Source organism: Zonotrichia leucophrys, chromosome 6 (genome assembly GCF_028769735.1).
Source record: "Zonotrichia leucophrys gambelii isolate GWCS_2022_RI chromosome 6, RI_Zleu_2.0, whole genome shotgun sequence".
Classification (NCBI taxonomy): Eukaryota; Metazoa; Chordata; class Aves; order Passeriformes; family Passerellidae; genus Zonotrichia; species Zonotrichia leucophrys.
Window position 1 is genome coordinate 15,699,114 of NC_088176.1, and position 17,261 is coordinate 15,716,374.

The following is a 17,261-nucleotide window of genomic DNA, read 5'->3' on the forward strand; positions in this document are numbered from 1 at the left end:
GCCTTCTCGGCTGCCAGAGCACACTCTGGCTCATGTTCCCTTGGCTGTCGACCCCCAGGTCCCTTTCTGCCACTGTCCAGCTGCTCTGTCCCTGCCTGTAGCACTGCAGGGGTTATTGTGGCAAAATGTCATCACTCCAAATGTCTCCTCCTTTCCTCCTTGTTCCCCCACGTATGGACTGAGCATGATGCCATCTGCTCTGGAGCAGCCCTTTGGTCAGTTGGGGTCACCTGTCCTGGCTGTGTCTCCCCCCCGGCCTCCTGGCCAGCGTGGCAGCACGAAAGGCCTTGGCTCTGTCTGAGCCCTGCTCAGCAATGACAACACCACCTCTGTTATCAGCCCTGTGTGCAGCACAAATCCAAAACACAGCCCCATACCAGCCACTGTGAAGAAAATTAACTGCACCCCAGCCAAAGTAGCACATATATTTATGCATCAGTTTATCTTTATTATAATAGCTAATTTCTACTTTGTAAGTGGATTGTTATGGAGTAAGGAGAATGACCTGCTTGCTGGGAACCAGTGTATCCTAAAAAAAGAGAGGATTGTTTGTAGTGTCAGTTGCAGATTTTGTCACTTGGTGTAGGATTTGATGGTATTCCAAGTACTTAAATTGAAAGACAATAGTCACATAAAGCAACTGTCCATGTGATGTATATTGCTATGAAGGAGCAATTTTTTTTATTGCCTAGTCCATTATATAGAGTCAAAAGGGCATTTGAAGAGTCTGTGCTGTAGACTGATTAATCTGTCATACAGCAGCAGAACTGCAGTTCTGATTTTTCTGTAGCCCAGTCAAATTTGCCATTGGTAGCAAAAGTGTTTTATAAGGAATCACTTGCATTGCTGCAAGTTTCAACATATTACTTTTCAGGTTTTTATAAAGCCTGAAACTGTTCTCAGTCATGTTTGCGCTGCAATTTTTTTTGTTTTGAAAAAATCTTTAGGTTCAATGCTGATTAAGTTTGTCATGAAATACGTGTCTGCAAATCAGGTTATCTTGATCTTTTAGCTGTTCACACATCAGCTTCTGACTCAGTTCTTGCAGTGTTTTCCAAATGGGCAACTGCCAAGTGAAGCTTTAACCTAGGTAGTAACCTGGGTGAATTGTTCTGAAACAGCTCTCTCCAATTTCACAGGCATTACCAAAGAGCTTGTCCCAGTGTTTAGGAAACAAATTTCAAAATACATGAAAGCTTTTAAAAAAGAGCAATCATCTGATACATCATCATCAGAATAGTGTACTTAATAGATGTTTTATGCAGTTTGTGTCATTGTTTCATTTAAATTCAGCCTTCTCTTCATATGAACGGCTTATGCTTGTGCACTCTTATCTCAGTTAAATTCAGAAAAGCCAGTTCTCATTCCTGTGATCTCTTCATTGACTTGTTTGTCAAGCTGATTTTATTCAATGTCTGGTGACCCAGATTTTGGACCTGCCATGTGCATAGGAAGTGCATAATTTTACATCCTTCACAAATGCCAGTCATGTGGGTGCTTACTTCCTTGTGAATCTTTTTGGAAAGCCAACAGCATAGCCTGTGCTCCAGCTTTCTTTGTGTGTGTCTGAACCATTGGTATCTACCTGAGGAGCTGTAACATAGTTCAGTTAAATATAAGTCTGGTTTTGACTGCTAAGTGCTGGTGTATTTGCAGGTTTTGTCATGTTGCATTTATGTATTATACTACTAAAATAAGCTCATTCAAATTGAAGAGGATTAATATGTCTTGAATAATTCTGTTAAGATAGTGCCAGAAAAGGATTTGCAAATAGGAAACTATTTTTATGGGCTGTAGTAAACTATTAAGTACTAACTCATTCAGAAATACAGTCCTAGCTTTGCATCAGCATCAGGTAATCACATGTGATTTTATCTTTCTGAAGGGCTTGCTGTGGCCAGTTGTGAAATCCAGCTGTGGCTGGTCTTTCTGGCTATTTTCTGGTGATGTTTGAAATGCCCAAACCCAATCCCTGTCACCACAGAGCTTGGTATAACAATAACAGCTCAATTTGAGGCTCAGCTTGATGAAGTACTTTCAACAATGCAGCTTTTCCTCATCTTGTACATGTCTAGTACAGAACTAGCTGTACTCCTGAAAAACTGAGTCCTTCCTGTGCAGGAAGGAGTTAATGATCTCTCCTGGAGCCTGGCTGAGGCCCTTCCCGTATCTCAACCTTTGCCAGTAATAGCAAACTAGTAGGGAACTTAATCACTGACAGAGGTATTAAGAAGGAAGGAAACAGATTTTAGAGTGCATCAGCCTTGATGGAAAGACATTGGATTGGACAGAGAGGACCTAAAATACACCGGGGATTTTTTTTAATTTATATAGCATGAGAAAAGTGTTCAGTTCTAATACTGCAAGTGGGATTTTGACTGTGTCTCAGGGAAAGTAATTTGCTTGCAAAATTGCAGTGAGTGTAACTTGCAATTCTCCTGGGAATCAGAGTAATACAAAATTAATAAAGCATATACTGTCATATATGTACCTGGGGGATACTTTTGAGACATTTCAGCTTCAAAAGGAAATGTTTAACCTATCGAGTTTTGGGACTTTCACAGTTTGCACACTTCCTTAGGCATAGAGTGGCTTTGAAGGATTTTTACCCCATTTTGTTCATAGAAGCAATGTTTACTTACAAGTTTTGTTTTCAGTTAATTTCAGTATAAAAGTAACATAGCACATACTGTTTTATACTTTATATTTGTTCTGGTATGTTTCATAAACTTAGGAAGCTGCAAAGAAATGAACAGATTTTCTTTGTTCATCAAGCAGGTAAAGAATTGGAGTTAGTCGGTTGCATCAACACTCTTAATGGCTTCCTAACTGAGAGAAACACTGAGTTTCAGTTCAGCTTCTGAAATGAAAACAGACTTTTTTTAGAAGTCATGTTTTACTTTCTTCAGTGATCCTTGGAGATATGCAAAAAATATACAGCACAGGCTGTTGTTTTACATGAATTAAATACGTGATGATTTTTTAATATATAGGCTATGTGAGCTCATAAAGTTTAAAAAAGTGAATAATGTAAAATCTTTGTAAAATACATGTTTTGGTTATATGTTTGCAGAAGAATGTGATGCAGGATAGGATTGTCTGGTTTGATCTGTGTGTAATAGAATACATTCTTAATCCAATTGGTTTTGAAGCTTTTTAATTACTGGGTGTTTTATTTTATCTGGAACTTCTTAAATTTCTGAAATAATGTATTTACATCTGTATAGTGTTGATATTCAAAGCCTATTGAAATAAGTAACCTACACATTTCTGACATTAAATATTCTGTTCTATTTCATATGTCTTGGGAACAGACATATGAGATTGTTGAAATATGAAATTAATTTTCTTAAAAAAATGGATGTGTATTTATCTTGAAGATTACGTCTCAAGTGCTCTAGATAAAGTTGACAGATTACCTAGAGGTTGTAATAGAGGCCTAATTATTTCTTTTACATGTGTAATAGAAATCTCATTACATTTTTTAAAAGAACCTGGAAGCTCACAATTTGGTTTACAGATTAATCCGTTGCTCCTAAAAGATAATTTATGTAACAAAAGTCTCTGGAAGTATTAAAGGAAGATAAAAATATTGCTATACAGACTTCACTTTCCTACTTTGTATTCTATGAAATAAGATGGGTTCCAGGGTTCCGGCTAGATCCCCTTGTATCCATGTAGGTATATGAAGCAGATGGCCAAACTTGGCACTTCATTGCGTGGCGATAGCCAGCACCAAAGCGAGCAAAGCTGCCGATTCCTTTGCTGCCTTTTTATCTACTATTGCAGCACAAAATGAGGAAAAAAAGTGGTAGCACAGCGCTTGTTTTTCAGTTTCTTACTTCATACATCAGTAAGTCGCACAAAGGCTCAGCAGGAAGAGGCATCTCCTTGGTCAGCAGTGTAAAAACAGGAAGGAGGAAGTCTATTGCAAATGTGGGTGTGCTGATTATGGTTGGTGTTTGGCTGCAGAGGATGTCCATTAACAGCCGCCCGCGTGATCCATGGCTTATCCAGCACCAACAATGAATGCTCGAGTGCTGCTACTACAGAGTGAGGACCCTGCTTATAGGAAGTAATGTTAACTAACAAACTGTACTGGCCCTTTCCTGCTCATAGAAACAGGATACTATTAGTGAGAACAATTGACAGAAATTGCACATCCAGGAAAACCAGGCAAGCAAAGCATAACAGCTGAACTAAGATTAATAAAATCTTTTCTCTGAATAGGCCGTAACTGAGTTCTGTGTTGTTCTGGCATGTAATGTGAGCTTTTAAATAGAGTGGTGAGATGTAATTATGAGTAAGAATGGCAGAACTGGAGCATAGGTAGCATCTGGCACTGAAAGGCTGCTTAGGTTTTAAGAAATGTGCTTATTACCATAACTGCAATTGAATTACAGGAAACACCTGGACATTATTTTATAAAGCTTTTTAGGGTGTATGCAGCCACCTATATGAAATTACTCCATGGAAAAATCCCTACAAAGTTTGCAGCTTGTGTAAACAGAAAATATCTTTGTACATTGTAGGACAAAGGAAGTTTCTGCAGCGTTTCCTGTGAAATTGCAGCTCAAATGGAGTGTGTGATACAGTATCATGGTTAGGGATGCCATGGTTATAGTCACAGTGTGACAGGGCTGCTTTAAGGGCAGAATCTTAATTTGCAATGTCAGTGTTTTCTGCTTGCACTGATCCCACTGAACTGATAATACATATTTGAATTGTAAATATTACTTTGTTTTTGAATTTTATTTAGTATAGCTTAGTGTTGTTGTTTAATTTTGGGATTTTATTTCAATGAAAAGAGAAATAGGGAGAACATCTAGGGGATTACTTCTTGCAGTGTGTTTATGGGAACTAGTTGGGAGCATCTCTAGCATCAGGACAAAATTGGCTTTGGTGGCAAGATACGGATTCTAAAATCATGATTATCCATAAGCACAGTTTCTTCATTTGAGAATTGGTACATTTGTGTGTGTGTTTTGTTGAAAGTATTACTTTGAAAAATTGAATAAAAAGTGCATGTTTGGGCAGATTTCTTTTTTTTTGTGCCTTCATTTAATTGATCAAAGTAATTATAATTTTTTCCCCTCATGGTGCTTCATTTGAAGCTCTACAAATGAATCTTTTCCTCTTGCTTCTGTTGAAGGTCAGAAGCTGCATGGTCAGATTTACATTCCATGTCAAACTCATGCAGCTGTTGCACAGATATGTGTAATTCCTGTCATTGTCACAGCATTCATGGAGCTGTAACTGATTGGCGCTTACTGAGTGGTTATCAGTATCCTGAAAGGAATGTGTACATACAGTTTTTAATTGCTTCATATGTCTTGTGCAATCAGGAAATGAAAGACTTTGTGGCAATATAGGCAGGGGTGGGGAAACCTGCAATTCATCCTAGAAATGGGACAGAACAGGATGGTTTGGGGGAGGTGTGAAAATGGTGAAAGGTGGCAAGTCATTAATAAAAAATTTCCTTGTCCTGTAAAAAGTTTGCTGGTTTTTTTAATTTTTTTTTCTAACATGTGTTTTTTGACTATTTTAAAATACATGATCTGTTTTAAAAGTCTCTGCTGCTGCTAGAACCTATTATAAATGATTACTAGAAGAGTTGTTCTCTCAAAAAGTTTACAGTAATGCTCCATAAGCTCACGTTTGTCTTTCTTGAATATGGATTGCAATTAAAAGTTGAATCATTGCCCATTTAAAAGAACACACAAAATAATCCCAGAACCTTTAAGAAATAGTAATTTTTTTAAAACTCCAGTGGGATTTATTAAATATTACTTTGTCATTATCTAGTAGACTGTTCTAGTAATGATTTTTAAGTGAGAGAGTTATCACCAACCAGGACTTCATATTACCTTCTGAATTACCATTTTCTTATGAAAGTATGGAGATTTTATTTTTAATAAAATAAACTCTTCAAGTTCATTTTTTTTGGCCTAAAGCCTGGATTCCTGAGTAGTTCTTCTCTCCTTTGAAAAGTTACAGCTATTGCTGTAGATATGAGACAAAGTTAATTTAGTTCCCATTCTGATTATTCTTGAAATCTATTTTTCTATGCTAAAACAAGAAGACTACAGTAGAAGTTTTACTTAGGTCTTGAGGCCACAGATGTGGAGCTAGACTGGAGATGAGGAGGGGAAAAAGCAAATTTGGGGTATTTGCTGAACTTCCAAAAATTATTTTGGGCTCCTCTTCTTTTACAGTTAATAGTCTATATTCACTTCCATTGTCTGCCCTTCCAGTAGTCCACTCAATGTATTAAATTAATTCTTGGCCTTATACAATTTCTTTTTTTGCTTCTAACTTTTTATTTCCCTCCTCATTGCTGAAACTCTCATCCTCTTTTACTCCTGCCTACACTCAGACATTTAAGGACATCTATCCTGATTGCATGCACAGAAATATTTGTGTGAAATTAGAGCAGAAATATGATTTTGAAGGGAGCCTGTAACCATTTGTGAAGATGGTTTATGATGCTCACTTAGAGTGATAATATGTATGTATGGAGTTGTCATTATGGAATAGATGATTACAGGAAAATTTATTTTGAATATTATTTTTTTAAAGGTTGTGTGGAATTCTTGGCATGTTAAGTTTTAGTTCTCTGGAGATTTTTTGATTACTTAACTGTTGGTATTATTGTGCATAGGATGGTGCCCTCTGGTGCTTCAGTATATTTTTGCATGTAAACACAAAAGTCATCAATAAGACCTATTAAATACATGTTTTTCATATTGTGTTTCAGTTTTGAAAGTAAAAGTTTCAGGAAAGTTTTTTACAGTATAAAGTAAACTTATTTTATTGTTTTCAATTGGAAAATGGTTGCATATCTGCAAATCCTCCTTCATAATTTCTTGAGACCTGAATTCAAATCTGTTTATGCTTGTTGCTCTCCCTTCAGTCTGCTTGGTAAGAAAGATCAAGGTAAAAATATCCCCATTGCAATAAAATGTATCCAGTGAACTCAGACATTTTTCTCCTTTAGGTCACTCTCTGACTGCTCCTAGTTTATTTTTTTGCCTTTTTCAAGTACTTTCTGCACTATCTTCTTTTTACCTAGACTGGCATTAATATGACTCATTCAGTTGTTGGAATGAGTAAAAAAAAAAACCCAAAAAAAGTCTCAGTTTATATACAGATTTCTGGGAATATAAACAGATATCTGTGCATTACCAGGAAAGTTGCTCAGCTCTGCTTCTGTTCTTCATGGGTTCCCTGCTTGCCATGTTGTTGAGGAGAGAAACCAGTACCTGTCCTGTCACTGATTTGCTTACTGGTGGCTAAGTAGTCACTCGAGTTAAAGCTCTCTCATTCCAGATTGAAAATTGATGATGTTATGTTGGTTTGGGTTTTTTGGGTGCCAAAATCAAATAGAAACTTCTGTCTCCAGCATTAGTGATTTTCTCCTTTTTTTAAAATCCAGTCTGAAGACTCATACCAAGAAAAAAACTTTCCTGTCAAAGTTTCATGATATGAATCAACCACTAGTAGTCTATAGTTGTGCAGATCACAGGTTGAAAGCAGTTTTAATAAAAACTAATAATGTCTTTCAGTTTGTGCTGTATTTCAGACCATCAGCGTCCACTTCAGGGGCCCACAAAGCTGAAGAGGATCCTTGGGGCTCTTCATTCAGAGGTGTATAAATGTAAACAAAACCTGAAAGAACTGTGTATTACACATGTAAAAATTCCTTTGGTATCCTAGGAATGACGCTTCCTACTGCTGGATGTGAAACAATTTACAGTGAGAGAGAGCTTTTTAGGGTAGACATAATTGCATGTAATTGTCATCTCCTGAAGAAATGGAGCTGGAAGGGTTACTGCTTCCTCACTTGTTTTCCAGCAGAACTGTGTGTGTGCTGTAAATTCAGTTAATTTTGACTTGTAATTTTAAATAATTATCTCTAGGATGCTTTAGGATTTCATGTCTCTCCAAGATATTGCAGTATTGGTGATTTGTCTGCTTGATAATTTAGCTTTCAAAAGTGAAGAATTTTTATCAGCATCTCTAGCAGTGTCATAATCTGTTGAAATGTACACTTTCAGATAATTATTAAGAGGTAGAAATAACTTTATTTAGATAGCTGTAGGTAATCTTTGAAATAAGTGTATGTATGGAAAATGAGTTTCAGTATCAGAAATGAACTATGACGTGTGGTGTTCCCTAAAAGGTAAATCAGGTGTGTATTGTTTCAGTTGTGTTTGCAGGTTTGAGAAAAAGCCTAATTTCTGTCTGTGGCCAAAGGTGACCTGGCTCTCCAGTGTGCACTTACATTTTCCAAAAGGCTGGTGTTTTAGGCCAGACATTGTTCTGAAGCCTCTGAAACTGCATGTGTGACGTGTCCTCAGAGGACAGTGTCCTCAGGGAGTCAATAAACCTGTTTATTCATCTTCTCACCTAGATGAGAAAGTTGTGATATGAAGTTTGAGTTTTTTAAAAATCCACTGACAATTTATTTTTGTAAAGGCAAGCAGTTCTGTCTCATGTGCTGGCGAGCGTTGATTTGTTGTTCCCACAAGATGGAGCTGTTTACGTACGTAATTAACATGGAATTTGTACTACTAGTGCGTTTTAGGGAGGTCTGACAAAGTACTGATTTAAATTACAGGACACAATTTTATTAGTATCCTTACAGAAAAGGGTACAATGTACAAGACAAAATAGTAACTATTGTTTTAAGAAGGTAGGGTAATCTTGTGATTAAGGTATTGGGAGGTACACAGTATTGCTTTCTTCCCCCTTACTTTGAACATTTATTCCCTGTATTATTTTCAATTAAATATTGTGTCACTACCCCTGAGATTAAAAACCAGTACTTTATTATAATTAAATTTAAGCATAAGTGGCCTTAATACTGAGGAAAACATAATCAGTACATATATTTATATGGAAACTGTGTTGCCTGTGCTACATTGTATGTACTTTAGAACTCCTGGTTGTGTTTTCTGGAATTTTTTGATAACATTTTAAAGAGAAATCTTCTGATTGCAAAGGATTTCCTTTTGTGTCAGTATTGTAAGAATATGTCTGAAAGTCTTGGCACAGAAGTGAAATGGATAAAAAGTTATCAAGGCAGCAATTGGATACCCCCAAATCATCAGGAAATAGCTAAGTCCAAAACCAGAGTGCATTGCTACCATCAAAGAAAGTTTGGTGGTTCCTCTTGTACCATCTTTTTGTAGTCTCATTCTCATTTTAATTATATTTTCTTTACTGAGTTTTACTGCTGCTTTCATTTATGCTTACATGACACAATTTACAGTTTGGACACATAGTGATAGATAGAAATACCCTGCCTTGTGATAATGATGCTCCTTTCTCACTTCCCTTTGAGAACACTGGAAGGAGACCTAAATTTGAAGGCTTCTTCCACCCTTAAACAAAAGGCTAAAGAAGCAGTAATAATTTGAACTTCTTTTTCTTTGAAGGTTTTTTGTTTTGGTTTGTTTTGTTTTTTTCTTTAGCATACAATGCAGTGTAGGTAGTGAGTCTAGCCCAATTTGAGGAGGCTAATGCTTGCCAGATATCTGTGAAGATACTTTGATCATCTGGTCCTCCTAATCTTTTTTTCTTCTCCAAGAGCTCTGAAGACAGTTGGATGCCCCTCTGTGTCCACCCTGTAGCTTCCAGCATCTCTGACCCTTTTCTTTATGGAACAGCACTGACATGGCTGTAATGGGTATTTTGGAGTGCTAGCACATGAGTCACTGAACCTTTTTCTCATCCCTTCCCCATTTCTGTCCAGGTGACAGGGCTATGGCCCACATTCTTGTCCCTGTGCATTCTCATGCAGAACATCAGGCTGCCTAAGGAGGCCTCACTCAGTGCCCTCTGTGTCTTGTACCTCTCTTTCCTCCCAGGCCAGGATGCTGCTTCTCCCTGCAGCCAGCGCTGAGTTCTGCATGTGGGTGTTTCCCCCTGCTGATGCAGGTCCCTTCTGTCCCCCCACCAGAGCCCTTTAAAGCTCATCCTGGGCAGCCTTGAGGGAGCCCTTTCAGGCAGTCTGGCAGGAGCCTCAGCAGGAGACTCTTCTGGGCACACATTTGCTCCTTCCAGCTGTCATTTCAAACTGTGGTGGTAGAGACAGGGAAGGATAAACTTGATGGGTGAACAGTCTCATTTTTCCTCTGGTGCACTTTGGAGGAAAGAGCCTGCTTTCAGTACCATAGCCTTATTTTCCCATCATAAGGGGGTATTACTGGAAACTTTTATTTGGTAGATTTTTCTCCTGAATAAGTATCTATAACAAGCAGAGTGTAAGGAATTGACTTTCTTCCCTAGCCATGTAGGACAGCATATTGCCTTTCTTCTGTCACTTAAGTTCAGTTGCTTCTCTGAATATATTGTACAAGGTCAAAAGGAACTCAGGAAGTATAAAGAATTTTATAACAAGAGTCTTTTCAGTCTCTTCTGCAACTTTTCTTCTTTGAAAGGTCATGTTCCTGTCAGACATTCAGCTATAGGCTTGTTGTGCTGGTGATGAGCTCAGATCTCAGCAAAGTCCAGATGTCTGGTTAGAAAAGAGTCTTGAAGAATATGGGAAACCACACTTCTCCAAGAAGACTAGGAGGGAAGTAGTTTCTTACTACTTAAGGGTTTTAGAGCTTTGACTCATGGTTGCCTGAGTCTTGTTAAGACTGTACTTCTGCAAGTAACATTGAAACGCTTGGAATTTCAGCCTTTTGTTTTCCTCATGTGAATATTTTTGAATTTTTATTTTTTTCTTAATCAGCTTCTCCTTGTAAATTTCTGGAGAAAACTTTATAATTGTGAAAGGAAATTAAAGGCTAAAAAAGCAATTTAAAGACTTTTAATAATTTTTTTTTTAACCCTTGTAGTTTGCAGTACAAATGTATTTGTATATGTATGATTAAATCAGCCTCATATTTCTGTTCTCATTCTATGTGAAAAGCTACTTCAAAACTACCAATCTTTGCTGTTGTTGCTGTGTGAAAGTATTAATCAATTTTTGGAACTGTCTATACCTAGCCTTTGTTGGGAGACTCCATACCTTTGATTTTGGTACAGTTCTGTATAAAGCCTCTTTTCTTGCTTACTCCGCCAAAGTCTGAAGCCTTAAATTTCGCTCGGCCTCCTTTGCCCCTTCTCATGCTCGTGCATTTTTCCATGCAGATTTCTGTTTCTGATGCTGCTTAACAAACTGCACCAGTAATTTCTCCCAAGTCATGTTTCCTGCTGGAGTTCTGAGTGAATTATTTGAGAATTAGTAAAGTAAGCCAGAAGACGTGATTGTAGCCCTTGCAGCAGTTAGGTGCTGTGCACATCATGGCTTTGCCCTGGGAGCTGCTGGGCAGGGATGGAGCCTTGGGCGTTGCCTTTGCCAGGGTCCCGCGCGCTGCTCCGGTCATTCGGCTGTGGGCACCCGAGCCTGATCGAGTTGGATAACTCTGCTGGTAGGAATACCAGGAAAGCAAATTTGTATGTTTGCACTTCTTTATAGTTAGCAAAGAGTGGAATTTGATGGAAAAGCGATCCATGCTATTTGAGGTGGTTGGAGAAACTGATTCTTTTGTACCCATATTTGAGCATTAGGGCATAAATAACAGACCAGTGAGGCTCAGGTCAACCATGATGTAACTGGTTAAGCACCTGGATTAATGCCATAAGGGCTGGGTTTTGTGCCATCAGTTCTCAGCTTTGTGCCATCTTTTCTTTAATGCTGATTTTGATGGAGTGGATCCACCAAAGGATGCCACCAACATCAAGTTTGCTTGCCTTTATTTTCTTGTTAAGAGAGATAGGTTTCAATAAAGATGGTTGCATACATGTTATTTTCAACTGGTGAAAAAAGTAAACTTTTATTTTCTTATTTGTATTTAATAGGTCTGTATATGATGACCAACCAAATGCACATCAGAAGTTTATGGAAAAGCTTGATGCCTGCATACGTAACCATGACAGAGAGATAGAAAAGATGTGCAATTTTCACCATCAGGGCTTTGTGGATGCTATTACAGAACTTCTTAAAGTTAGGGCTGATGCAGAAAAGCTAAAGGTAAGGAACAAGTTTTTCAGAGTTTCATATATCATTGTCTTTGACTCTAAAAGAAGGAACTGGACTCTTCTACTGAAGATTAATTTAGTGTTTATCACATGCACTCTGATGTTTGCAGCAAATTTTTACAAGTGAATTCATCAGCATTTGTGATTCGAGCTATATTGCCTGATACAGTAATTTATATTTACAAAGCTGAATATTTTATTAGATCTCATTTTGATTTTTTTAATGTATGTTTTCAAAAAATGCTACCAAATTATTTTGCCTTTTTATAAAGGCTTTCTCAGAAGGTGAAGGACAGGAAATGATAAACACAATATTTCTTAAAAAGGTCTTTTCTTAATCATGTTTTTATATGTCAGACCTTAGAAGAATCGAAAGTCCTTATTAGAAAACTAAAAATGCCACAATTATGCGTGGAAAAAACCCCTGTTCTTTACTTTATAATGAGCAGCAGAGTAGGTGATGTTAGTAGTTTTCATGAGATATGAGAACCAAGATTTCCTCACAGATCAGAACGCAGAATAGTGAATTATGAGATCCGTCCCTTTTAGCTCTCTTTACACTTTTGAGAGCAAAATATGCACACCAGACAGAATGAGCATAGTTCATCAGAGGTTATGATTAGAAGACCATTATATAAAGGATATTCAGATAACAAGAGACCAAATACAGCATCAATGAGGTCATTGAGCATCTTTGTTCAGAAATTAATGAGATTTTTAATAAACTAGAATGTGCTTCCTTATTATGATGACCTAATGAGTCACTTACTATGTGGGAAAATCTGAGGTTGAGCTTTGCCTGCACCTGCAGCATTAAAATGTTGCTGTGGTTTGGAGATTTCCACGTTTGATGTTAATCAACCACCCAGTGTTTGCATTCAGCAAAGTATGAATGTTTAATTACCATAAAATGCAATCACCATTTCTTACAGACAATGAATGGCCCATAGAGCTCATTGAGGTTATCAAAAAGGGACCAGTGGTCAATTGGGTCAATGATTTGAATTGTTTGACAGACCTACAGAAACAAGGAAAGTTCAAAAATCCCAAGTAAATTTGAGAAGTTTGCCACAGAATCTGTTAGAAAGAACTGTCATAAGTAATTGAATTTAACAAAAGCCCTTTGCGATCAAAAGTTCAAGTTCAAGCTGTAGAGTTAATTTGAATTTGCATTTCTTTGTTCTAAGTTTCTCAGGAAGCATGATCTGATTACAAGGGTGAGCAGTCACATCAGGGCAATATATGCATATTTGTCTAACAAAGGTGAAATTATTTTTAAGGTCCAAGTTACTGATACCAACCGAAGGCTTCAGGATGCTGGGAAAGAGGTGAGAAAATGATGCTTCCTATATGGACATTATGAATATTTGTAGCAAAATAAGTTTATTTGCATAATTTAAGTGTGATTTTTCTTTCCTTTTTTTAAATAAAAAACCTTTAAGGTGATAGCCCAAACAGAGGAAATCATCCGATGTAGGGTTCAACAGCGGAATATTACAACAGTTGTGGAAAAACTACAGTTGTGTCTTCCAGGTGAGTGACCTACAGTGAAATATGATGGCAAATTAAATAAAGTCTCAATAGACAAAAGGAAAAGTCTTCTATTTTTTCTAAGTTCTGGTCCTGTAACATCCATGTTAATGAAAAAATGAATAGGTTTTTTTAAAGATGTCAACATGAAGGTTCCATATCTTTTGCAATATTTGACACAGAGCAATTGCAACAATGTCATAAGCAGTGAGACATTTAAATGGTGCAAACCATGTAGCCACGTACAGCTTTGAATGAGCTAATATTTTTAATATGGTAAACAATTAAATTTTTGCTTGAGAGGGTGGGTTTTAGTGCTTGAAGAGTGGGGAAAATACTAATGATGTTCTTTCAACATTGTTCTTTTAGCTCTGTGTCACTACAGGTGTTTTGAAATAAGCAAAAAGGCTCTAAATGTTGTTTCAGGGAAGTAATATTGTAGGATTGCCCACAACTTCATGAGGGTTTTATCTTGTTTGTCATACTGGTGTAAAGTGCATTTGAAAATTTTTCTTTATAAAGTCTTGTTGACGTGTTCTGAGTACAGTAGGTGGTACTGTTGCCTTTTTATGGAGACAGGCCATGGACTGGTAATGCAGATCAGGTTGTGGCATGTAGTAAGTGAATGAATATGCTTGATATGTATAGTTTTGTCTGGTTTTGGTTAATCTTAATTCTTTTTAATTTAAAAGCTGTTAAGGGTTCAGTTATTGTTTTCATACTTTCAGCTGCATTCTAGAAAATTTTTTGCTAGGTTTATCACATTTATGCTACAGTAGGAATTAAATAAGGTAAATATAGCACATCCTTTTCTATTTCTAATTTTGCCCTTTACACTACATATTTTCCTCTTTTATTACCTAAAGCCACAGTATGACTCACAAGTTAATCTGCTTGCTTTTATGCAGTGCTGGAAATGTACAGCAAACTAAAAGAACAGATGGGTGTCAAAAGGTGAGTAAACTTATTTCTATGAGAAAAAAAGTAACATTTGTGTGTAAACTGACAGAATAGCAAACACTTATGTAGACAAGTAAGTGTTCGTAGTCTGTAGCTTGGTATATGTGTAGTCTTTGTTTCCTAACACTGATCTGTGTTTTAAGAACATTTGAAAATGTACTAAAGAACTTCTAGGACCTTACTGATTGCCATGAGAAATAGTGCTTACTTAAATGGGTATGACATGTAGTGAAATTATGATTATAAAATATGAAATTAAATTTACTGGTTTTTATTACTTAAAGCACTTCAAGAAGCAAGAAAAATAAGACCCTTAGAGACTGAAGGTCTTTTAGAGTACATTACTATCTGATTAATATATCGTGATATATTTAAATTAAATGCATAATACCAGAAGAATGGACATTTTACTCCTTATACTTTTCTTTAGATCTATCTGGTTTCTGTATGCTTTTTGTCTAAATGGGACTATGGGAATGAAGTGAAGATAATGTGTTGTTTGGGGGTTTTCCCTCTTTGACAAATTGACTTGTTAATAAGAATTAAAACTATAATTATAAATTAACTTCTAGGATAATAGTTTATAACTGGTGCATGACCAGCTGCTCCTTCCTATCGTGTCACCACTTTTCATTTGCTCAGGGAGCCACTCACTGCTGCTCTAGTCCCAGAGTCCCCAGTTCTCCCTCCCTCCATGGCAGCTTGGCTGCCCCTGCCCCCTGCTTTATCTGCATCCTGTCCCACTGGGGCTGCTGCCTGCACCTCACACTCCCCCCCAGCAATACCACTGCTGATGTTTTCTTCTTCATGATTTCCCCATCATCACTGCCACCGTGGTCCCTGCCTGCTTTTCACAGCGCCTCAGTCACACCAGTGCTCTGTGCCTTTCTGGGCTCCTGGTTGCTGGTGGTGCCTCTTTGTGCACTTGGCACCATTGCAGGGAGCTCCTGCTGACAAGTCTGTCTGGACAGGGCTGTTCCATTTGGAACTAGCTGTGCACAGTAGTTGGCTGCAGGGCTGCTGTGTAATACAGATTTACTTTTGGACTGTTTGTCTGGATTTCGGCTTCTGGGTAGCCAACACATCCTACCATACTGTTGGACATCTGAAAACCCTCAACAGCAGCCACTGTGTGAACAATCAGCTCTAAAGCCTGTGTGCAGACATGTCCAAAATGCTTCAGATTAACTGTACACATCAGATCTATGGACATTGCAGCAGGTCTGATGCATCTTTGACAGTGATATATGTGTTAAATGGTACCTATGCATGTTTGCTCTCCAGGAGGTCTCCTGCAGAAATACAAAAGCTTTAAGAATGACCTTACAGCTATGGCACTATGGTGTCTCTTATTAAAATTAAAACTTGCTATGTGTGAACCAGTGTGGTAGATCTCATCAGCTTGACTGCTATGCAGTGTTACCTCTGAACAGGACACTGCTCCAGCATGTGCTTGGAGTAGCTGGCACATAGCAGTAGTAGTAGCAGCATGTTGGTGCAGTGCTCCTGGAGCAGCTCTGCAGAGAGATGTTAACAGTCCCCTTGCTACTCCAGTCAGAGATCAGACTGAAGAGTGTGCTGTCTGAATCGCACCACTTCCCTCTGCAAGGTCTTCTGTGGACAATGCTACATTTAGTGTCCTGAAAATATTGAAAACACTGGGTTCAGTGCCTGCATTCTGCCTACCCTTGCTCTGTCAGGCAAGGCAAGCAGCATTCCTGGTTTTAGAGTTGCAAGGAAAGTTGTAATTCCTAATGTCATCATGTAAAGATCATTTAGGTGAGATAAAATTGCTGATGGTTTTTAGCATTTTGACTCTGTATTTGCTAGTGCTTTTGTAGAGTCCATTGATAATTGATGTGCTTTCTGAGAAACCATCAGTACTCTTCAAATCTTAAAGACTTCTATCTGACAATTTTCCCTTGAAAGTTGTTGCCAGACAGGAAGTCTTAAAAGTCAAAGGACTCCTGAATTGAGGGGTTTGGACATGTTATTGTCATACCATAAAGAGATCTAAAGGAGAGGGGAGATGCCATAGCTTTGATGTACCATGCCTTGAAATCACATGGAGTGAAGAAGGCTTAGACTTTGCTGCAGGCTCCTGCTGCAGCTCAGATAACTCTTTCATTAGCTATGCTACAGTTATTATTTTGCCTGTGACTTTCCAATTCCCTATAATACAGCCTACAGGTTGCTATTCCATGGAACTTGCAGGTAATTCAACTGGTAATTTCCTTGTGGCTCAGCAGAGTGCGTGTATTCTGGCTTTTATCACTACTAAAAGATTGAGCAACTGCAAGAACATCATAGTGTCAGTGCAAAGACCTGATGGCTGATGTGTGCACATAAAAGGGAATTCAAAATTGATCTTCCTAAGTTTTGCTGTGAAGCTTTTTCATGGAAGAGTCGGAGTAGCAGTCACAACCCAAGACATAACAAGGCAATAAGGACTGTTTATTTTAGGCAAGGATAATTTATCATAAATCTTCATTGAGATTTGTTAATGCAGCAAAGTTTTCACTGCTCTTTTTTATAAAAAGACATCTTGACTTTCTCTGCTTGTGGCCTTTTAGAACATATTTTTATTATTCCATTGTCTTACAGTCTTGCACCATGAATAAAACTCTCAATTCTAATGTTTAAAGGAAGGGAAAACAAAAGTGTGGGTATTATATATGCTTGTGGGATAGTTGTTACAGAAAAAAGATTGGAATTTCATTTCCTTTTTCCATGGC

General features: G+C 37.7%; 1 protein-coding gene across 3 annotated transcripts in view; it reads left to right on the top strand.

Moving 5' to 3' along the window:
• The window catches only part of EXOC6 (exocyst complex component 6), an 84,879-nt gene that overhangs the window by 6,521 nt on the left and 61,097 nt on the right, over nt 1–17,261 (top strand). For all 3 annotated transcript variants that reach the window (XM_064716422.1, XM_064716423.1, XM_064716424.1), the window contains exons 2-5: nt 11,857–12,028; nt 13,317–13,364; nt 13,479–13,569; nt 14,475–14,520. In XM_064716422.1, coding sequence (XP_064572492.1) covers nt 11,857–12,028; nt 13,317–13,364; nt 13,479–13,569; nt 14,475–14,520 — 357 coding nt within the window. The remainder of the gene's footprint in view (nt 1–11,856; nt 12,029–13,316; nt 13,365–13,478; nt 13,570–14,474; nt 14,521–17,261) is intronic.